The sequence below is a fragment of the Taudactylus pleione genome, unplaced genomic scaffold (assembly GCF_031769625.1).
Source record: "Taudactylus pleione unplaced genomic scaffold, aTauple2 ptg000450l, whole genome shotgun sequence".
Lineage (NCBI taxonomy): Eukaryota > Metazoa > Chordata > Amphibia > Anura > Myobatrachidae > Taudactylus > Taudactylus pleione.
In genome coordinates, this window is record NW_028284852.1 from 650,638 (window position 1) to 675,576 (window position 24,939).

A 24,939-nucleotide genomic window follows, 5' to 3' on the forward strand; every position below is an offset into this window, starting at 1 on the left:
CACATACTGGCGATGGTCCTACCTTCACTCCCTCGTTGTAGCTGTCCACAGGACTGTTCAGCCCGGCCAGGTTACTGAGGTGGCTGGCTGCACCCGGACGAGGGGGCTTCTTTGGTGGGGCCGTGTGATCTAAGGATACAGCAAGGGGCAACCATGTTAGAGAACAGACAAACTCCTTACGCTCGTCACTGGGGACGGCAATCCGCTGTCCTTAACTAAACTTTTTTTTTTAAATGGCCATTACCCTATATAAATAACATTTTGCCGAGTAAAATGAGGGTACTCCCAAGGCGGAGAGAAGCTTTCATCCCATATCAGGGCTCAATAAGAACGTAACATAATATTGCTGGTTTTCACGAATTTTACGAATTAACATCACGTTTAGCACTAAAGCACATAAGGGAGACTTATTCTTAGTAAAACATAGGATACATTTTTCTCTATAAAAGAGAATTGCAGACAGCCTATGAAACCCTCCTATCAATGTGTGCGCTGCTGCAGCTGGTATAATGAGTATGTTAGAGATTGTTATTTTTTTTATATTGTTTATTAGATATATAGAAACAAACAACAACGTCATATGGCATCTTATAGTACATGTACAGAACACAGGTCAGAAGTGCTAGGAAACATTTGATGAAGGCGCTCTGGGACTAAGGACTTCATTCAGAGCCGCTCGCAAAAAAGCGAGTGCTCGCTCTGAATGAGGGCGGCCACTTTTTTTTTTTTTAGTCGGCCTCCTGGCCGCTCGCTAAGTTGTGGGTGATCACCCACAGCTTTTGCGAGCGGCCAGGTGATGGTTGCGACCATCGGGCTTGCGACAAGACCCTTGTGGTAGGGTCTCGTCTGCCGCAAGCCGCAGTGAGCTTCCTGCTCTAATAGAGCAGGAAGCTCACTACTGACATCACGAGTGATGTCGGTAGGGCCGCCCACAAACGGCAGGTGTTCCTTCAGGAACGCCTCCGTTTGTCCAGCCACCCTCCCTTCCCCGCCTACAAAACGGGGCGAGCTGTCGATCAACATCGACAGCCGCCCCGTTTGTAGCGAGCCCCGGAGCGAGTGAATTTCTCACTCGTTCCGGGGCTTGCGCACGGCAAGTGCGCAGTGCCCCACCATCGACCCGCTTGCGAGCGCATAGTACCATTTAGTAAAAACTTTATATGAGTATTCTTGTATAGCCACACTAAGAGAACAGTGGGTATAGAGAGAGATATATATATATATATATATTGGTGTCACTCACCTGGCTTCCCTACAGGCTGGTAGATGTGCTGGTTACCAGCCTAGAAAAGACAAAACTCCATGTCAAGAAAACACATACAGAACAGACACAGAATAATATTTTATATTCAAAGGTTCAATTTATTTATTTAAACTTCTACATTAAAAAAAGGCATCAGTGAAATAACAGTGAGATCTCACAGCTCCAATATAAATAACAAAAAATACAACAAATATTACAAACGTAAACTAACCATCACAGAAGGAAAGAAACTATTCCGCACCTTGCCGCTATGGCATCTTAAACCCCTATAACGCTCCTTACCGGGCAACAGGGAGAATAGGGCGTGACAAGGATTAGTAATGATCTGATTGGCTGTATCTACCTAGCAAAAATGTCCTCCAACTTTGGCCAATGGTGCCATCAGCCGCTGTAAGCACCCCGACTATAGATCTGCAGTCAGAGCATGTGATATTCCCGTACCACGCCGTGACAGCGTACGGTAGAAGGCTCCCAATTACTATAGAGGTTCATAGGAGCATGCCCCGCTGAGCCGGCTGCCCGCAGTCTTCATAAGAGAAGGTATTGCTTCCCAAATACCACTGAGAAATGAGAAGACCGCGATCCATCATTAGCAAGATTAATGCCCAAGGACTCCATAAACTAGCGAAGCGAGAGCAATGGGACGAGTCATTTACACCAGATACCGTCAAGGATTTAGGGATGGGGACTAATCAAAGTAGCTTTAAAACATCTCAGAATAATACACTGAGCTAATGAGAAATTAAATAGCCTAGTAACATTCCCGCTAACTGGTCAGCGCACTCACGCAGAACTCTACCCGGAGAATCATCTAGACCCGGCGCCTTCCTAGCATTCACTTTACGTAAATAGAGCCCAACATCATGTTCAGAGGGGGACACATTCTCACTGCAGGGGGTCAAATTAGTCTGACCAAACCTTGTATAAAACTTATTAAACTCATCTGCAGTAGGGCCACCTACGTTATCAGTACAAGAATGAATAGCCTTATAATCCGTTATATGCTTAATTCCCTGCCACACTGACCTCAAGTCACCAGACTGCAGACAGTGTCTCACCTTTCCTCAGAGATGACGGACAAATTCTATATGCTACACCACAGGTTCTCAAACTCGGTCCTCAGGACCCCAAACAGTGCACACTGAATCTCCACACTGAATCAAGTGAAATAATTAGCTCCACTTGTGGACCATTTAAAATGTGTCAGTGAGTAATGACTACACCTGTGCACCTGCTGGGTGACCTGCAAAACATGAACTGTGTGGGGGTCCTGAGGACAGAGGGTCTGATTCAGAGCCGGACGCTATTTGCGCTCGCTCGTTCAGAAAAAGGGGGTGGCTATTTAAATGAACCGTTCGCTCTTTGCGGTCTGTTCACGCCTCAATGTCTGAACGAGCGAACAAAACATGCGGTCGTATTTTGGAAAAAGACGCCCCCTGGCCGCTCGCATCATACATCATGTCCGCTATTTAATAGATTAATCGAGTACATCGAACAGCGTATGAACTGCTCGCTATTCTTGTAGTTGGTTTTTCCTACCACTATATTGTGAGCAGTTCTGACTATAAAACAACCAAGTGACGTGGTCGCTGACGCTGCTTTATTAATTATGCACACCCATAAAACGCCCGTTTTGACCTTTAAGCACGCCTGCGTTCTGATCTCCACTCCCCGTTTTCAAGCACCTTCCCCTGTTACCACCCACATACGCCTCATTCAGTCACTCAAAATAGCAGGCATTCGCTATTTAGCGAGCACACGATTTTCGGCCGCACTGACTGGTTCGCGCATGCGTACTACAATCCGTACGCATGCGCAGATGTGCGAACATCGCTCGGAACGAACGAGCGGCCGCTTACGAGCGGCTCTGAATGAAGCCCAGAGTTTGAGAACCACTGTGCTACACAATCCTTTCATCTAAATGCACTATCCCAAGGTCTTAGCAGGGGTGCGAACCCCAAATGTTCATTCAAAGTTTCTCATTGGGAAATACCTGAACTTACTTTTTACAAGTAACATTTTCAATACAGCAGTTAAGATACATTATAAGCATTGAATTCAATGAATCCACATTAGTGCTGTAATCCACCGTGGCCTCTCTGAAGTTTTAACAAAGCCCCCTCAGGCCAAACAGTAACATTCCTGGTAACAACGTTGCTACGTAAATCTAAACGGCAGCGCTCCGCTACAAAGCTAGCCGCAAATGCGACTGCACCCAGTCTCATAGGGTCACAGACGCAGATGAAAGCTGGTGTCTCCAAGAGTCCCTAGGAATATTATATACTTTCTTTATGTACGTACGAGGCAGCTGGGTTTGACCCGAGCCGTGGTGAGAATACAGACAGTGGAATGGGGAAGCTTGTGGAGGCTTTTCCTGTACGACCACAGTCCAGCGGCTAACGGCGATATTCTGTAAAAGAGGAACGACGATGTGTCCATAAGTGCTTCCTCATACTCCATATTGTACAACTCAGAGCTCCAACGTGCCAACCACATCAGATGCTTCTTATGCTCATGGGTAAAAAGTAGGCGTGGCTTAGTTGCTCTGACTGAAACGCCGCCTCGCGCCATAGGAAAGACTTGAAAATGGCGGCCATATATTACAGACAACTCTCGCAGAGGCAGCTAGAGGACGTCTATCCCTCATTGGGATTGAGTAACGTTGTTCAAACACTGAACGAGTGAAAAAGACGGCAGCCGCCCGTTACACAACGGCATTGGAGGATATCCTGAAATCGCCTGCACGCTGCCATATGCTGCAATAGACTCTGTATAGGTGGACGGGTTTCCTGTATGGTTTCTAATGAAATTCTACAAGAAATCCTACAGACATCCCAGCGAGTGTCATAACCCTGAGAAACACACCCGGTGACAGGGTATAATGTTTCAGCAGCGTCACATGTTAGATTTGGCGGACATGTTGTGTGGCGAGAGGACGCTACAGAGGGGATCATTGTCATTGATTGATACTCGGTACAGAAAAGTCTCTGATTGGTCAGGATAAGTAGCGACACACAGAGCCTGCTTCAGAGATGTACACAAATCCCTTTGTGGCTGCGATCCCCCTACGCAGAGGTTGTGCGAAAATACGCTAAAGTCGCAGCGGCTGGGATTTGTACATTGACACCCACTAGTGGCGTCTCAAGTCCGTCACTTGCGCACACAGACAACATCGATGGTCACTCAAAATGGCCGTCAGAAGTCAGCCCATGGAGCCTTCACCACTGCTTACGAATGCGCAGACGCACGCAGACACGCCCCCAAAACGGTTGCGACACTCCTGCATTTGAGCCCACCCCCCCCCTCTTACCTCCCACAAATGTTCCCTGACTGTCCAATTACTTTGCATCCAAGTCCACACGGCGACCACAGTCGGTAATGAAACTTGGCGCATATACGGTGTGACAAATGCGTAGTATAAAAAAAAAAAAAAGCTCAACACCGCACTAACATCGGCGTTCCATTCACCCCTGAATCAGGCGCGTGGTCTCTGGCCGCAGCAGTAAAACGGATGCTTCCTGCGGAAATATGGCAGGGTGTCTGGAATAACAGCCACGTGACCTACGTATGAGTATTCAGTTATTGTCATCCAGTCTGGCAAAACGTTTATCTAACAGTAACGACATTCTGCATCAGTAACGACACTCTACATTCTGTGCCCCCACAATCTCCTCACACCTTGGACACCCGCTCAGGCTACAAACCTGTATTACAGCCAACTACATTTAGCCCACGAATGCATGGCGGCAGACCTCCGCTGTGCGAGGGCGACCGGTATAATCCAAGGCCAAAAAATCAGCTCTGTGCCTGATGCACATCGCTCGAGCGGGGAGACAAAGGGTTACACACTTAAAGTGAGCAGAGCTAGGCCTCAATTATGTCTGCCCTGTTTACATGTACTCACAGGCCCGTTACCCGCCCCGAACACTGAAGAATGAAGAGCGATCCGGAGAGAAATTAGCTTTGGCCGTTGCAGTGACAAGTTCTCCCAGGCTGGAGTATATTACTCTGGGACAAGGGGAGGAGAGGAGGGGGGGGGGGGGAGTAAGCTGGAATTTTGCTGCCGTCTTATCTAAACCTTGGCCCATCCAACTTCCCTTTCATGGTCTTCCAACCACAGACATTCCGGAGAGCGCTCCCTCATTCGCTCTCAGTCTCGGGAACCAGAAGGTCGAGGATTTCATGGGATGAGAGAGGAATTCAGAAGAGAGCATAATATTTGTCTGTCACTATGCTTTTAAAAGAGGAGGAATGCTTTATAGCCGACATTCACTGTCACTTAGAGCGGGGCCCGGGGCCAGCGAGGGGACGGAACATCATTTACCGCCCGTTACTAAGAGGAGGATTAGCAAAACATATAACAAGGCTTTTCCCCAAATCCTCATACAAGCTGGTAGAAAAAGTCACATTTCAGGCAGAACTATAACCTGTTAATGTGAAATGGATTCGGCGCTGGAGACCCCCTCTATCCCCCCACCCCCTGCTCTACGGATGTGCTGAACGTAGTTGGTGCTGTGTTAGTAGGGTGCAGGGAATACTATCGCTATTACATAATAAAGGAGAAGGAATCACACAATTAGCGTAGATGATAAAGGAAGGGGAGAAATGGGGCTACTGAAGGTTAGGTTGCGTACACAATGGGTGATATATTGGCCGATATACTGCGAGTGCGTCCACGGGGGTTTGTACCCCAGATACGACAGAACTACATCATTCACAGACATACCCCAATTGGCTGGGCAGCACCAGCAGCTGCCCAATATATATATGCAGATATAGATTGGGGCATCTGCTGGTGACCTGTCGATTGCCCGTACACTTGCTGAGGGCACCCCTGGCAGCAAGTGACAACTGGCCGGCCCAGGTGTGACATCCAGCCTGACACGTCGGGCGGACGATTGGCGAGTGCATATACACTTACCAATGGTCAGAGAGGTCGGCCTAGTGTGTACCCAGAATTACAGAGGACCGGGAGGAAGGTATAAGTGAGGAGGGGGGCAAATGAGATTAGAGATATCAGTGGAATGGAGCAAGGTGTAAAAGGCAGCTGTAAGGATTAAAGACGACAGAATGTGGATGCAGGGAGCCCTGAGACATTAAGAGGATGGAAATAAGGAACAGAGACCCCCTGAGGTTCTGAAGCAACGCAACAGACTATGGGCAGAATCATGTAGGTGGTGCGTGAATTATATTAAAATGCAAAAGTTATACTACCGGATTTCAGAAATAAAAGCTGACTATATAGATCTGTAATTATTATTACCAGTTATTTATATAGCGCACACATGTTCCGCAGCGCTTTACAGAGAAGTGTTGGTCATTCACATCAGTCCCTGACCCAATGGAGCTTACACTCTATGGCCCTCATTCAGAGCCGTTCGCTATTTGCGGTCGTTCGTTTAAAAACAAGGGGTGGCTATTCAAATGATCCGTACGCACATTGTAGTCTGTTCACACCTCTAAGTCTGAACGAGCGAGCAAAACATACGCTCGTTTATTTGTTAAAAACGCCCCCTGGCCGCTCGCATCCTACGTCATGTCCGCTATTTATTAGATTAATCGAGTACATCGACCAGCGTATGAACTGCTCGCTATTCTTGTGGTTGGTGTTTGCTACCACAAATTTGCGAACAGTTCTGGCTATAAAATAACCCAGTGACGTGAACAATGACGCTGCTGTTTTAAATATACACACCCATAAAACGCCCGTTTTGACCTTTAAGCACGCCTGCGTTCGGATCTCCACTCCCCGTTTTCAAGCACCTTCCCCTGTTACCACCCACATACGCCTCATTCTGTCATTCAAAATAGCAGGCACTCGCTATATTGCGTACCAACGATTTTTGGCCGCACTGACTGGTTCGCGCATGCGTACTAAAAACCGTACGCATGCGCAGATGTGCAAACATCGCTCGGAACGAGCGTACTGCCGCTAACGAGCGGCTCTGAATGAGGGCCTATATTCCCTATCTCACACACACACACACACACACACACACACACACACAAATTTATGTTTGGAGCCAATTAACCTACCAGTATATTTTTGGAGTGTGAGAGGAAACCGGAGTACCCGGGGGAAACCCACGCAAGCACAAGGAGAATATACAAACTCCACACAGTTCGGGCAGTGGTGGGAATCGAACCTACCACCTCAGTGCTGTAAGGCAGTAACGCTACCATTACACCATCTGTGCTCCCATAATTCTATTTCTAAACTATAAATTTAATACTTAATATTTCACAGCAAAAGAACCGCCATGGAAACCTGCGTTTAGTGCCGCCTGTGAATGCCCGCAGTAGGCTTCTGGCACTAAGAGTCTCAGCTAATTACTGGCTGCTGAACTTCATTTGACAGAGGAGACTCCCATTAGAGTTATATACACTAAGCCAGTGGTAACCGTATCAGGGGGTGTAACGTACAGAAAATGAGCAGCCTGTTCCTCACATCACGGAAAAACAAACTAAAACGAGCAAATACCCCTCTCGTCCTGAAAGCCCCTTCATGGGCATTACAAAGTAATGGAAAGTAGAAAAAAAGAGAAATAAAAATGCAAGTGCACACTCTAACCATGCTAAACATACATGTAGCACTTCTTACACTTTTACTTATAACCTCTTACTTATATAAGCCTTAACACATAGGCGTTTCTTTATAATTCTTTAACCATCACTTGTAATCTCGCACTAGTGTGATGCCACTGGGCGGTTCAGCTGGGTTGGCCTGGTGGGGTCCCGTGCCCTGTATCTGTTCCATAGGAGTGTTAGGGACCTGCCTGATAGAGGTCACCTGGATGCGGTGGGCAGGCCCATAATTATGCTAAGAACCTCTTGGATGCAATATAGCAGTATTATTATTAGGTTTAGCATAGTTAGAGTGTGCACTTGCATTTTTTTCTCTTTTTCTGCTTGCAGCACTACAAGTCTCAGCAGGTAGCACCTCACATTGTGCTTAAGGTGTGCAATCTAGGGCCCCTCCCCCTATGCATAAAGGAAAGGTAATTATGTCTGTATTTCTAGAACAGATCTGTGCGAGCAGGAGAATAGATGATTAATAAAGGCGTCTAGTACTTCAGACCATCTTCAGAGGAAATACACACCCAGCACCCGAGAAACCACAGACAAAAAACACATGCAAAAAACTATATTAAACAATGCATTTGCAGTACATAAGGAAAGTTTGTACTAACAATTAAATATAAAACACAACAAAACATCTGTACGTCGTAACCTTCTGGGCAACACTAAACATTCGCTGCCAGCTGACACTTGCTGTGTGACCAGAAAACGACACAGCTTCAGCAAAACCGCTGCGCTATAAAGTAGGACTCTAGTTCTGCAGAAGGGCACTTGTACAGGAGCTGCTGCTCTGCGAGGTATGTCAACTATTTCTCCCCATGTAATACAGTTCGCCAACAGCTGTTCCACAGGCAAAATACAGCTTCCTACCAATCTCCGGAGAGGAAAGGCTACGGAAGAGGACACTCACCGGACACTGTATGCTGCCGTCTACATGTTCAAGGCTGCCGCGGGAGAGCCGGACGTCGGGCTTCTGAAAGTAAAACGACAAAAATAAAAAATGATGACACCCTGCAGGCAAACAAGACGAGCTGCCCAGCAAACGCGCCCAGCGTCCGATGCTGCTACCACCAGGTCATCCCGAAAAAACCTCGGACAAACTTTTCCAAAAAAAAAAAAAAAGGGAAAAATCAACACCAAACTAACTAAAAACAAATAAAAAAACAGCTAAAAATATACCAGGGTGAATCGTACCATTCTGCCGACGCAACATTTGAACACTTGCATTGTTTTAGGGCTTGCAGCTGTCCGGGCTGCTGTCTTGAAAACAACCAGAAGACAAGGCGCTGCATTAATTCCAGTTTCCTGCTGGAGGAAGAGACTTGTGTGCGCTCGGCTTGGCTGCTGCAACCAGAGTGGAAGTCAGGCCAATTACTGAGAACTTTAAGCATTGCACAAGCTAGGTTTCTTTTTTTTTTTTCTTTTGCAGTTTATTAGACAGGAAGAACTGTTGGACAAGGAGAGAAATGATTTGGCTGTGCACAGAGATCATAAATAATATTCCCAGCTCAGGGTGCCCAAAATGCTATTTAATACGGTTACTGGAGTACAGCAGCCTGAGGATTTCTGCATTAATGTCCCAGGAACGACGGGGCTGAGAGGAGCAGAGGGGGAAACACTCGTCACCTAAATACATAAATAAATCGAGAGTAGTTTATAATCCGAGTGATTAATTAGGAACGAGACGTAATGTGATGGCTGGCTCTGGAAAACTGGCTGGAAAACTACCGCCGGGCTGCGTAACCAGGAGGTGACAGCAGTAAAAAGGTGACGCAAAAAAACAGATGCAACTCCGGCTTTTACAGCGCACCTGTCTTCCCGAAGGACGATGATCCGTGCGGCATATTATTTTCCAATTCTAATTTGCACTTGCCTAAAAACTGACACTTTGTACTTAAATTAGAGGCCAAATTGTCACTAAAGAACGTAATCAGTAATGTAAACAGAACATAAAAGAGTCACCCTAAGCAGAAACCTATTTAAAAGAATTTGTGAGCATTTCGTATATATTGGGGGTTATGTAATAGGTTTCGATGCCACGGAACCGGCGGGATTTCAGCGAGACTGGTGCGAAATTTAAAGCGGCAATCATTTTTTACGGCTGATCCGACCTTATAAAGGATTGCTGCTTTCAAGTTAGCGCCAAACCCTGTGAAATCGGAACCGAATACCTAACCCTCATTACATACACATACGGATGTATATATCCGGACGACTCTCCCAGTCCAAAGACCATTATCGCGCAGACGGCCGAATTCACAGATGCCTAAAAGTCATAGGGACTATTCATGGAAGTTGACAGTGGTCATATGTAGACTATAGATTTGGACTTTGAGGCTAATCTATAACCAGAAAGTTACCCAGTATTCCTTAGTTAAAGTCATCAGGAGTCTTTATTTAATCTTACATCTTAGCAACTTACGCGTTTCATGCAGATCTACGACTGAGGCCTGAAGTTGCCTGAAACGCGTAAGTGCCAAACCTGATGTTATAAAAATAAAGAAGAAACTGTTACATCTTTCAGCTTTTTAAGTGGTAACTGGAACGCTGGCTTTTTATTCTTCTAAAAAGAAACAGAAGTTGGTCAATAGAAACTAGTATATTAATGAACGCCATCATATCGACAATATACTTATTTAATGTTTCAAAAGGACCTAATGAAGGTTCAGGTGGAAAATACAAGTTCTGGTTGTATTCAATAAAAACATACCAATAGTATACATCTGATAATGGGAACTAAGGGCCTGATTCAGACGCGGTCGCTAAGCTGCGTTTGCAAGTAACCTGGCGATGTTATCTAGGCTGTAGTAAGGCTCTTGACACTGTTCCACATCACAGATTGATAAATAAACTGGAAAGCATGGGATTAGATACAAAGATAGTTGAATGGATAAGATCATGGCTGCAGGATAGGAAACAGAGAGTTGTAGTAAACAGAGTGCAGGCTCCAGAGGGAAATGTTACCAGTGGAGAACCTCAGGGATCTGTACTTGGACCAGTGCTTTTTAATATCTTTATTTGTGACATTGCAAATGGTATTGAAGGGAAATTATGCCTTATTGCAGATGACACAAAGGTATGCAACAGGGTAAACATACCAGGAGGGGTAAAACAAATGATTGATGATCTAGGTAGACTAGAGGAATGGTCAAGAACCTGGCAACTACAGTTTAATGCCAAAAAATGCAAAATCATGCACTTGGGTCGCAAAAATCCAAAGGCTAAATATAGCATTAATGGCACTATACTGGAAACTACCTAAGGGGAAAGGGATCTAGGAGTCACTATTTCAGGTGGCTTAAAGGCAAGCAAACAGTGTAACACAGCAATGAGGAAGGCAAGTCAGATGCTTGGTTGCATAGGGAGAGGAATCAGTAGCAGAAAGAAAGAAGTGATAATACCACTGTATAGGTCATTGGTACGTCCTCAGCTCGAATACTGTGTTCAGTTCTGGAGGCCAAATCTCCACAAGGATATTAATACATTAGAGACTGTACAAAGAAGGGCAACTAAAATGGTGCAAGGTCTACACCACAACACGTACCAGGAAAGACCAAAAGATCTTAATATGTATAGTTTGGAGCAGAGAAGGGATAGGGGGGACATGATAGAAACATTCAAATATATAAAGGGTTTTAACAAGGTAAAGGAAGGAGACATTCTTCAAAGAAAGAGAAGTATAAGAACAAGAGGACATGTTCTGACACTGGAGGGTGGTAGGTTCAGGGGAAATTTGAGGAAAAATGACATCACAGAGAGGGTAGTGGACAAGTGGAATAGCCCCCATCAGGGGTGGTAGAGGCTAAGACAGTAGAGCAATGTAAACATGCATGGGATAGACATAAGGATATCCTTCAGAAGAAGTAAGGATCAATAAGGGTTGATATGTAGAAGTAAGGATCAATAAGGGTAACAATATGTTTAACAATGGGGCAGACTAGATGGGCCAAGTGGTTCTTATCTGCCGTCACCATTTTATGTTTCTATGATGTTTGTAATCTGCGCATGCGTATAAAACGCAGTGCGCATGCGCGAACCAGTCCATGCGATCACATCCAGGATAAAGACGCAAGCATGAGTGACAGGACGTGCCGTTTGTGGGTGGTAACAGGGGGGTGGTTGATGGTAACGGGGGTGTGGTGGCACGAACGCAGGCGTGTCTGTGCGTCTGAACACCTTTTCAGGGGTGTGCATAATTAAGACGCATCATCAGTGTACACGTCACATGGCGGAATTACACACAGCAGCACTCGCAGTGCTTGCGGTAGGGTATGGTCAGCCACAAGTGCTGCGTATGGGTCCGATGTTACCGATTGTTTCATACACTTCCTGGAGATGACGTATGTCACTAAGGGAATGTGGGCGTCTTGTGTCAGGCTGGTGGGAGTCTAAATACAATAGTGGGCGTGCTAATGTCTTCCTAGCGAGATTTGCATACTTTGGGCCTGATTCAGAGCCGTTCGCTATTTGCGGTCGTTCGTTCAAAAACAAGGGGTGGCTATTCAAATGATCAGTTCGCAAATTGCAGTCTGTTCACACCTCTAAGTCTGAATGAGCGAGCAAAACATACGCTCGTTTATTTGTTAAAAACGCAACCTGGCCGCACGCACCATACGTCATGTCCGCTATTTATTAGATTAATCGAGTACATCGACCAGCGTATGAACTGCTCGCTATTCTTGTGGTTGGTTTTTGCTACCACAAACTTGCGAGCAGTTCTGGCTATAAAATAACCCAGTGACGTGGTCAATGACGCTGCTGTATTAATTATGCACACCCATAAAACGCCCGTTTTGACCTTTAAGCACGCCTGCGTTCGGATCTCCACTCCCCATTTTCAAGCACCTTCCCCTGTTACCACCCACATACGCCTCATCCTGTCACTCAAATTAGCAGGCATTCGCTATTTTGCGAGCACATGAATTTCGTCCGCACTGACTGGTTCGCGCATGCGTATAACGATCCGTACGCATGCGCAGATGTGCGAACATCGCTCGGAACGAGCGTACTGCCGCTAGCGAGTGGCTCTGAATGAGGGCCTTGGGCTGCTGACAGCTGCGTGCGAACGCAGCCTTGTGACCGGGTCTGAATCAGGCCCTAAGTACAACTGGGGTTTTTAAAGAGGAGAAATAGATATCAATGCACATTATCAATAGGGCGGTAAAACAATGATGTTGTTGAACATTGCCCAACGCTAACATTCCTGGATGCGGGGATATCGTGCGGGCTTATCTCAGCAAATGGCAGCTTGATGGCGCGGTCAGACCTGATTCAATGTGGGTGGATCAGGCTGGAACCTTGACGGTCACCATTTTCTAAGTGGGAAGACGTAAGGTATGTAACTGTATATTACATTCAAGAACAGAGCAAGAAGTCTCCGATTACTAGCCACCATTATTATATTATTCATAGCCAGAATTAGAACTCTCTGGAGAAGACTTCAATTCAAGTTCGGCTGCGCACACTACCATCCATCATAGAATACGGTCTGCGCCCATAGAGGTGGAAAATTACAGAAGATACGGTACTGTTTGCGAAGGGCCGTCAGACTGTCCCAGAGGGGACTTGCGCCTATTGCATTGAATTCCTTCTTCTGATTCAATAACTATTTAACATCTTGGTTATTAATTCCTACCAGTTATTTTTTTTTATTGAAAATACATCTTCAAGAAAACAATGGCTTGAGGACGTAAATAAGATGGAGGAAGATTAAGCAGTATTTTGTCAGTGTAAAAGAAAAAAAATGGCCCCTACCACTAATATAATGGAAAGGTAGAATTTGGTAATTAGAGTTTATTGAATTTCTATGTAACTAGCAGCTTACATGGGAATAACAGACTATTTTAAATAGTGCCGCATTACTGCATTATAGAGGGAGGTTATATACACTGAAGTACCAAAAGTCAAGATATAGCAGTATATAATGACAATGTTAGGTGGCGTCACCGTACTGTGACGTCTTGGAAATGCCCAGACCTGCAACAGTTGTAATGTGACATCTCATGACTCAGTTTGAACACTGGCTGGGCTGCTCATGTCAAGGCAATGTGAATTATCAGAGTTCGAACGGGGCATGGTAGTGGGTGCCCGACGCGTGGGACATTCAATTTCCAAAATTATGCGGACATTCAACATTTCTCGGTCTACGGTGTCACGGGTATAACGGAAATACCTTATGGAAGGCATTACCACCCACCGTGGACAACAGCGCAGTGGCCGAACCACGGATGACCAGTGGCGTCTGGCCAGAATTGTCCGTGGTAACAGACAAGTGACACTGGGTCAAATCACATCCACATTCAATGCAGGTGGTACCAGACGCATATACAGCAGGTCAGTGCAGCGTTCTTTAGCTTCCTTGGGATATGGAGAAGAAGTCCCATCAGAGTGCACCTGTTAACACTACGACACCGGACACAGCGCCTCTCCTAGGTACGTGACGTCGCTAATTGGACCCTGGAGGACTGGCAACATGTGGCGTGGTCTGATGAGTCACGGTTCCAGTTGTTTCGGGCTGACGGTAGGGTTCAGGTGTCTAGCAGACCACATGCGACCATGGACCCCAGTTGTCAACAAGACACCATGCAGGCTGGTGGTGGCTACATAATGGCATGGGTTGGGTCTACTGCTCCGCTTGAACAGGTAATTGACCGGTAACCGCTACATTGCATTGCTTGATGACCATTTGCAGCCCTTCATGGAGTTCATGTACCTCCACAGCGAAGGCATATTCCAGCAGGAAAATGCACCTGGTCATTGGTCCCAAGTTGTCCAGAACTGGTTCGAGGAGCATTCTGGTGGCCTGTGGCCACCACGTTCACCTGACATGAACCCAATCGAGCATTTATGGGACGTGGTGGAGAGGTCCTTTCGCACACAAGATCCTGCACCTACAGATATCAGGGAGCTGTGGGAAGCTATTCAGGCGGCATGGGTCACCATCTCTCCAGAGGTCTTCCATGCACTTGTGGAATCAATGCCATGTTGAGTTGTTGCACTTCATCGGGCTAGAGGGGGTCGTACACAATACTAGGCACCTATCCCATGACTGTTGTCACTTCAGTGTACATCGGCCCTCTGCATAAGTTACTGTATTATAGAGGGAGGTTATATACACATCAGGCCAGTGCTGTGTTACTGTATTACAGAGGGAGGTTATATACACATCAGCCCTGTGCTGTGTTACTGTATTATAAATGGAGGTTATATACACATCAGCCCTGTGCTGTGTTACTGTATTATAGAGGGAGGTTATATACACATCAGCTGCGTTGCTGCATTATACAGGGAGTTAATATACACTACAGCTGTGTTACTGTATTATACAGGGAGGTCACATACACATCAGCTGTGTTACTGTATTATACAGGGAGGTCATATACACCACAGCTGTGTTACTGTATTATACAGGGAGGTCATATACACTACAGCTGTGTTACTGCATTATACAGGGAGGTTATATACACATCAGCTGCGTTGCTGCATTATACAGGGAGGTTATATACACTACAGCTGTGTTACTGCATTACAGAGGGAGGTTACATACACTACAGCTGTGTTACTGCATTAAACAGGGAGGTTACATACACTACAGCTGTGTTACTGTATTATACAGGGAGGTTATATACACTACAGCTGTGTTACTGCATATACAGGGAGATTATATACACTACAGCTGTGTTACTGTATTATAGAGGGAGGTTATATACACCTCAGCCCTGTGCTGTGTTACTGTATTACAGAGGGAGGTTATAAATACATCAGCCCTGTGCTGTGTTACTGTATTATAGAGGGAGGTTATATACACATCAGCTGCGTTGCTGCATTATACAGGGAGGTTATATACACTTCAGCTGCGTTGCTGCATTATACAGGGAGTTAATATACACTACAGCTGTGTTACTGTATTATACAGGGAGGTTATATACACTACAGCTGTGTTACTGCATTATACAGGGAGGTTATATACACTACAGCTGTGTTACTGTATTATACAGGGAGGTTATATACACTACAGCTGTATTACTGCATTATACAGGGAGGTTATATACACTACAGCTGTGTTACTGTATTATACAGGGAGGTTATATACACTACAGCTGCGTTACTGTATTATACAGGGAGGTTATATACACTACAGCTGCGTTGCTGCATTATACAGGGAGTTAATATACACTACAGCTGTGTTACTGCATTACAGAGGGAGGTTACATACACTACAGCTGTGTTACTGCATTAAACAGGGAGGTTACATACACTACAGCTGCGTTACTGTATTATACAGGGAGGTTATATACACTTCAGCTGTGTTACTGTATTATACAGGGAGGTTATATACACTACAGCTGTATTACTGCATTATACAGGGAGGTTATATACACTACAGCTGTGTTACTGCATTATACAGGGAGATTATATACACTACAGCTGTGTTACTGTATTATAGAGGGAGGTTATATACACATCAGCCCTGTGCTGTGTTACTGTATTACAGAGGGAGGTTATAAATACATCAGCCCTGTGCTGTGTTACTGTATTATAGAGGGAGGTTGTATACACATCAGCTGCGTTGCTGCATTATACAGGGAGGTTATATACACTTCAGCTGCGTTGCTGCATTATACAGGGAGTTAATATACACTACAGCTGTGTTACTGTATTATACAGGGAGGTTATATACACTACAGCTGTGTTACTGCATTATACAGGGAGGTTATATACACTACAGCTGTGTTACTGTATTATACAGGGAGGTTATATACACTACACCTGTATTACTGCATTATACAGGGAGGTTATATACACTACAGCTGCGTTACTGTATTATACAGGGAGGTTATATACACTACAGCTGTGTTACTGCATTATACAGGGAGTTAATATACACTACAGCTGTGTTACTGCATTATACAGGGAGGTTATATACACTACAGCAGCGTTACTGCATTATACAGGGAGGATATATACACTACAGCTGTGTTACTGTATTATACAGGGAGGTTATATACACTACAGCTGTGTTACTGCATTATACAGGGAGGTTATATACACTACAGCTGTGTTACTGTATTATACAGGGAGGTTATATACACTACAGCTGTATTACTGCATTATACAGGGAGGTTATATACACTACAGCTGCGTTACTGTATTATACAGGGAGGTTATATACACTTCAGCTGTGTTACTGTATTATACAGGGAGGTTATATACACTACAGCTGTATTACTGCATTATACAGGGAGGTTATATACACTACAGCTGTGTTACTGCATTATACAGGGAGATTATATACACTACAGCTGTGTTACTGTATTATAGAGGGAGGTTATATACACATCAGCCCTGTGCTGTGTTACTGTATTACAGAGGGAGGTTATAAATACATCAGCCCTGTGCTGTGTTACTGTATTATAGAGGGAGGTTGTATACACATCAGCTGCGTTGCTGCATTATACAGGGAGGTTATATACACTTCAGCTGCGTTGCTGCATTATACAGGGAGTTAATATACACTACAGCTGTGTTACTGTATTATACAGGGAGGTTATATACACTACAGCTGTGTTACTGCATTATACAGGGAGGTTATATACACTACAGCTGTGTTACTGTATTATACAGGGAGGTTATATACACTACAGCTGTATTACTGCATTATACAGGGAGGTTATATACACTACAGCTGCGTTACTGTATTATACAGGGAGGTTATATACACTACAGCTGTGTTACTGCATTATACAGGGAGTTAATATACACTACAGCTGTGTTACTGCATTATACAGGGAGGTTATATACACTACAGCAGCGTTACTGCATTATACAGGGAGGATATATACACTACAGCTGTGTTACTGTATTATACAGGGAGGTTATATACACTACAGCTGTGTTACTGCATTATACAGGGAGGTTATATACACTACAGCTGTGTTACTGTATTATACAGGGAGGTTATATACACTACAGCTGTATTACTGCATTATACAGGGAGGTTATATACACTACAGCTGCGTTACTGTATTATACAGGGAGGTTATATACACTACAGCTGTGTTACTGCATTATACAGGGAGTTAATATACACTACAGCTGTGTTACTGCATTATACAGGGAGGTTATATACACTACAGCAGCGTTACTGCATTATACAGGGAGGATATATACACTACAGCTGTGTTACTGTATTATACAGGGAGGTTATATACACTACAGCTGTGTTACCGCATTACAGAGGGAGGTTATATACACTACAGCTGTGTTACTGCATTATACAGGGAGGATATATACACTACAGCTGTGTTACTGCATTATACAGGGAGGATATATACACTACAGCTGCGTTACTGCATTATACAGGGAGGATATATACACTACAGCTGCGTTACTGCATTACAGAGGGAGGTAATTACCAGAAATCTCTCTTCCTTCTCTAACCAGCGTTGGTCCTCTTCCATCTCCTGTTGTTGCCGTATTAATCGTTCCTCCATTAGATGCGTCGGTAGAACCTGCCCTAAACATCTCATGTCCAAGGGCCCCGTGTCCTGATGTATCAGAGGACAATAAATGATCTTTGTATGACAGGTAATAACAATGACATGTACACACACGTATTCTATTCTACCAAACATTAATACATGTCCCTATTTTTAAAACTAGGGCGTATGCAGGTGTAAATCTATTGCGGTGCCTGGGCCACGGGGAGATAAGGAGACACTCAGGGAAATCACAGTGGTTTCTAGCCAGCCTCAGTGTCACTTAGTGTTCCCGTTTCCTGTTTCTGCCCCGCCCGATTTGAAGTCGCTGAAATGCGCCCTGCCCTTATGGTGGCGCCCCGCTGAAACAGCTGACCCCATCCGCGGGGCACAGTGTCGCCGGCGAGTGAACATATGCCATGAGAGCTTGGGGGTAGCTCAGTATCTCTGCGAGTGCCTGGCACACCTCCTACAATGATGAAATTGGGGCGCTTCTCAAGGGACACGCTGCCAATGAGCACAGAAGTCGGCCTACACGCCCAGGAGATGGATCAGCTGCGTGCGTCCGCATGGTCGCCGCCCAGAAACGTCCATTTCACGGAAAGAGTGATCCGAAGGACGGATCCATTGTCCTCATAATTAATCTCCGCCAGCGCGCCTACACTGTGTACGAGACATTCAGAGTCTGCGAACACGCTCTGCGATTAATGCGCCGTCGGCAGATATCTGCGTAAGCCGTGCGCATTTCCACTTGCGTCCGCCTTAAAAACAGCCACTAAGCCCCCACAGACCATGTACATGTAGTATCATCCCAGCCGAGCTAGCCCTGTGCTAGAATGCTATTCACCTCCATATTAGCTTGCCACATGGTTATGTCTTGTGGTCGATGGTTCCAGGAGTCAAGATGGTCCAAGACGGTGGCCTGGCCGGGGTAGATATTTCCGGGCATAGAAGAGATGCCGTGGGTAACGGGATAAGCAGACACCTACAGAGAAGGAAACATTCGCAACGGAAAACCATCAGCAGTCACGTTATGTATTTCTTATCCAACATTATACAGGAGCCGATTCAACTACCCTGGAATGGGTCCCGGAGGCTTCAGCGCGATAACCTCAGAAGACAGATTCTGCTCGCACCATATGGAGGTAGAAACAGAATATATATGTGATATAGATTATACATACTGCACACACACACACACACACACACACACACACAAAATCCAGAAAGTATTAACAGCACTTCACTTTGTCCACATTTTGTTAGGTTAAAGCCTTGTTCCAAAATGGAATAAAATCATTTTTGTCCTCAAAATTCTACACACAATACCCCATAATGACTACATGTAGAAAGTGTTTTTTTTTAGATTTTTGCAAATTTAATAAAAAAAAAAAAAAAAACACTAAGAAATCACATGTACATAAGTATTCACAGCCTTTGCCATGAAGCTCAAAATTGAGCTCAGGTGCATCCTGTTTCCACTGATCATCCTTGAGATGTTCCTACAGCTTAATTGGAGCACCTGTGGTAAATTCAGTTGATATGACATGATTCTAAAAGGCATACACCTGTCTATATAAGGTCCCATACTTCACAGTGCATGTCATAGTACAAACCAAGCATGAAGTCCAAGGAATTGTCTGTAGACCTCTGAGACAGGTTTGTCTCGAGGCACAAATGTGGGGAAGGGTACAGAAAAATATCTGCTGCTTTGAAGGTCCCAATGAGCACAGTGGCCTCTATCATCCGTAAATGGAAGAAGTTCTGAAACACCAGGACTCTTCGTAGAGTTGGCCTGCCGTCTAAACTGACCGATCGGGGGAGAAGGGCCCTAGTCAGGGAGGTGACCAAGAACCCAATGCTCACTCTGTCAGAGCTACAGCATTCCTCTGTGGAGAGAGGAGATAACCTGCCAGAAAGACAACCATCTCTACCATACAGGCCTGATTGGTGAATTGCTGCAGTGGCCAGACAGAAGCCACTCCTTCGTAAAAAGCACAAGGCAGCCCGCCTGGAGTTTGCCAAAATGCACCTGAAGGACTCTCAGACCATAAGAAACAAAATTCTCTGGTCTGATGAGACAAAGATTGAACTCTTTGGCATGAATGCCAGGCATTATGATTGGAGGAAACCAGGCACCGCTCATCACCAGGCCAATACCATCCCTACAGTGAAGCATGGTGGTGGCAGCTTCATGCTGTGGGGATGTTTTTCAGCGGCAGGAACTGGGAGACTAGTCAGGATAGAGGGAAAGATGAATGCAGCAATGCACAGAGACATCCTGGATGAAAGCCTGCTCCAGAGCGCTCTTGACCTCAGACTGGGGCGACGGTTCATCTTTCAGCAGGACAACGACCCTAAGCACACAGCCAAGATATCAAAGCAGTGGCATCAGGACAACTCCGTGAATGTCCTTGAGTGGCCCAGCCAGAGCCCAGACTTGAATCTGATTGAACATCTCTGGAGAGATCTGATAATGGCTGTGCACCGACTCTTCCCATCCAACCTGATGGAGCTCGAGAGGTGCTGCAAAGAGGAATGGGCGAAACTGCCCAAAGACTTGAGGCTGTAATTGCTGCCAAAGGTGCATCAAAGTATTGAGCGAATACTTCTGTACGTGTGATTTCTTAGTTTTTTTTGTTTTTATTAAATTTGCTAAAATCTCAAAAAAACTTTTTACACGTTGTCATTATGGGGTATTGTGTGTAGAATTTATGATGACAAAAATGAATTTATTCCATTTTGGAATAAGGCTGTAACATAACAAAATGTGGAAAAAGTGAAGCGCTGTGAATACTTTCCGGATGCACTGTATGTATGTATGTATGTATGTATGTATGTATGTATGTAAGTAATTTTTTTTGAATCTCAGATGAACAACTTTCCCCAGTTAGCAACATACAAAACAGAAGCCAAAACACAAAATGTAATAACCAAATAGGTTTATCGGCCATGAAATGCTGCAATCACACAGTATATACACCCTTAGTATCGTTAGAATGACTGTTAGGAGGATCAGTAAGCCCCCATGCAGCCTAAGCTCACCCATCGGAATCCCTCCTCCCAGAGATCCATCATACTGCTTACAGCGTACATATGCACGTTCCACATTCCTGTATCTATAATGCTGCATAGAGGATTATTATGTACACAGTACGGTGTCTGTACAGTGTTACCAGCAGCATTACTGGAGAAGCGCAGGTTACTTGCTCCCGGTTACATGCACGTTTAGGCTGATCCGAGGCCTGGCTGGGTCTATCACACACACGTTTTATTGTAGATTGCTAGTCCCACCAAGTGACTGCTCCAATGCCCGATGACCACTAAAGCATTTCCAAACTCTGACACTGCACAATAAGCCGCACATGATATATACATCTGATTACGTGCGGCACGCAGACCACTGAAAAACAGCAGTGACAAAGCACCAACGAGTTACAATTTGATCATGCAATCTTGAATCAAACCAGTAAAGAATTGTATGTTCACCCCATGTTTGTGTGCGATCACTTCCAACAATGCATTATTACTGGTAGACATTGCTGCTTCCACATTCCCTGCCAGCGAGATGTATGCCCTGTGAGTAAGGGCCATCCCATCTACTTGCCCTGCGGTGGAATAAATCCTTAATTGCCAACAAGAGCTGGATCATCTCTGAATGAAACACAGATGAGGCTGCGCTCAGTCATTAGGGGCTTTAAATCAGCAAATATATGGAGGGGTCAACTGCCGAAAAAGAGACATCTTTTTATGTTACACGAAGCGATGTTTAATGAAAGACAGCTACAATCCAATAAATTCACAAGCTGGAATCCCAACCAGGAGGTTTCTATAGGAACTTTTATTTTAAAAGACCCCTCTTCAGCGATCGGTAGCTTAAAGGCCACGAGAATAAGGAATAAAGTGAATTGCATATAATGATCGGAATAAGGTCAGAATGTATTGTGCAGATCTCATCACTAAAACAGGACCTTTCCATGGACGCATCATTACAACCTTGGACTGCGGTCATGGAAACTAGGGATAAATGTGTCATCACAAATGTATTTTGTATCATTTTTTTTATTTTACCAGTAAGAAGAAAATATTCTTCCCTCTCGTTAAAAACGGATATATTAACTGTATGCGAGCAGGAGAGGAACCGATATATTAACTGTATGCGAGCAGGAGAGGAACTGATCTATTAACTGTATGCGAGCAGGAGAGAAACTGATCTATTAACTTTATGCGAGCAGGAGAGAAACTGATCTATTAACTGTATGCGAGCAGGAGAGGAACTGATCTATTAACTGTATGCGAGCAGGAGAGAAACTGATCTATTAACTGTATGCGAGCAGGAGAGAAACTAATCTATTAACTGTATGCGAGCCGTAGAGAAACTGATCTATTAACTGTATGCGAGCAGGAGAGAAACTGATCTATTAACTGTATGCGAGCAGGAGAGAAACTGATCTATTAACTGTATGCGAGCAGGAGAGAAACTGATCTATTAACTGTATGCGAGCAGGAGAGAAACTGATCTATTAACTGTATGCGAGCAGGAGAGAAACTAATCTATTAACTGTATGCGAGCAGGAGAGAAACTGATCTATTAACTGTATGCGAGCAGGAGAGAAACTAATCTATTAACTGTATGCGAGCCGTAGAGAAACTGATCTATTAACTGTATGCGAGCAGGAGAGAAACTGATCTATTAACTGTATGCGAGCAGGAGAGGAACTGATCTATTAACTGTATGCGAGCAGGAGAGGAACTGATCTATTAACTGTATGCGAGCAGGAGAGAAACTGATCTATTAACTGTATGCGAGCAGGAGAGGAACTGATCTATTAACTGTATGCGAGCTGTAAAAAAAACTGATATATTAACTGTATGTTTTGCAGAGAAGCTTCCAACAACTGATATTTGGGATAGAGAGAAGTTAGACACATTACCTGGTAGTGATTGGGCTGTACCATGTGTTGGGGACTTGGGAAGAAGCCTTCGCTGGACCTGGGGCTGGGGTATCCTGGTCGGCTGGGCTACAAAACAGAAAACACACAAGACGTGAGCATGAAGAGGTTGCATGCCGCTACCAGACATGGGCTTGCTGTAACCGGACACGAGGAAGTCATAGGGACACAGCTGTCCTCAGCAAATCCTGGTGCCGTTACAAAGCCCAGCAGTGTCCCGGACAGGTGGTGAGAAGCTGGACGTCCAACGCGGGCACGGGGGCCCCCCTGTGTGTGCGCAAACTCCAGCACTTGTGGAGAAGTCACACAAACTGTCCCTGTAGTGACCCACTAGCACCCGACAGCTGAGAAAGTTGTTCTAATTCAGTGTCAGAGGCCGGCACTGGTCTATTAGCAATGAGCAAGTGGAAAATAATGAGCAGGGCACTAAAGCAGGTGAGAAACTAAATCTCACTATACAAACGCTTATGTATGAACCAGACAAAATAGTCTTAAAGCGGTAAAGTAAAAACAAGGCAATATTCTCATAGGCTGATTTAACATTTTCAGGCTTCCTTTTAAATGATGTGCACAATACAGCCAGCTCTGCAGGTCTATAGGTAAAGATGCATATTACATCTTTTTTTTCTTTTTCTTTTACTAAGAGTAGTAATACGGTACATTCAATTTTTCATTTATATTTTGCAAACAGGAGGCCTCTCTCAGGTCCCACATATTGCGAACAGTATACGTTCAGGAAGCTACTTAATCCCAGCGAGGGTTAAATGACAGGCGTCTAAATCTACACGCCTGTCATTTTACCGACTCCGGGAGACCGGCGCCCGGCATCCCAATCGAGGTGATGCCGGGCGCGGACAGCCGTGGTTTAGGGGCTCCCGGGGGGAACTTAGGGTTAGGCACCCCTGGGGGGAGGTTAGGGTTAGGCACCCCCCAGGGGACTTAGGTTTAGTAGCGGGGAAGGGGGGATTAGGGTTAGGCAGGTTAGGGTTAGGGGGGGTAAGGGTTAGGGGGTAAGGGTTAGGCAGGTTAGGGTTAGGGGGTAAAATTCCTTTAGGACGATCAGGATTTCCTCCTCTGTTGGGGTGACGTTGCCGGGATTTGAACCACCAGCCGTGCAGCCGGTGAACACCAACACCTTCAGTGTAACCTAGATCTGGCAGCAGCTAACATGAAGGCTACACTGGATCTATCGTTGATAACAAGCAGGGAAGATCTGCAGCTTCCTAAATTAGGCATAACAGGATAGCCTGTGCTCAATGGGAAAGTCTAGGCCTCCCCATTGAAGGACACCTACTGCGAATGCTACGCACAGCGATCAGGAGGCCACGAACTATAAAGCCACTATTCCTAGTAACTTCACCAGAATCCAAGGTGAATGAGCACTACAGGATGCCTGCGCTGTGCACCACCACCATATTGAGGCGCAGTTTGTAAATGACACCACGAAATAAAGCCCACCTAAATATACCAGTGCCAAACGGGAAGAGGAAATATATGGAAAGCGTTTTTTACCTTAAAATCATTATATGTAAATGAAGCATGATTACCGTGCCTCTGGCGGTTTTTTAAAGAACACAATTTGCAGAGCGGGTCGCCGAAGAGCATTAGATGTTGGACCCGCCTCTTGCCTGCGCCATTCCGCTACTTCATCCCGCAGTAATTCCTT

The 24,939-nt window shown here is 45.1% G+C and overlaps 1 protein-coding gene across 12 annotated transcripts in view; it reads right to left on the minus strand.

The window, feature by feature from the left end:
* PTK2 (protein tyrosine kinase 2) overlaps positions 1 to 24,939 on the minus strand; it is a 263,844-nt gene that overhangs the window by 17,939 nt on the left and 220,966 nt on the right. For all 12 annotated transcript variants that reach the window (XM_088448066.1, XM_088448067.1, XM_088448059.1 and 9 more), the window contains 6 exons: positions 23,256 to 23,342; positions 19,169 to 19,306; positions 18,259 to 18,390; positions 8,754 to 8,816; positions 1,244 to 1,283; positions 23 to 129 (listed from right to left, as the gene is read on the minus strand). In XM_088448066.1, coding sequence (XP_088304192.1) covers positions 23 to 129; positions 1,244 to 1,283; positions 8,754 to 8,816; positions 18,259 to 18,390; positions 19,169 to 19,306; positions 23,256 to 23,342 — 567 coding nt within the window. The remainder of the gene's footprint in view (positions 1 to 22; positions 130 to 1,243; positions 1,284 to 8,753; positions 8,817 to 18,258; positions 18,391 to 19,168; positions 19,307 to 23,255; positions 23,343 to 24,939) is intronic.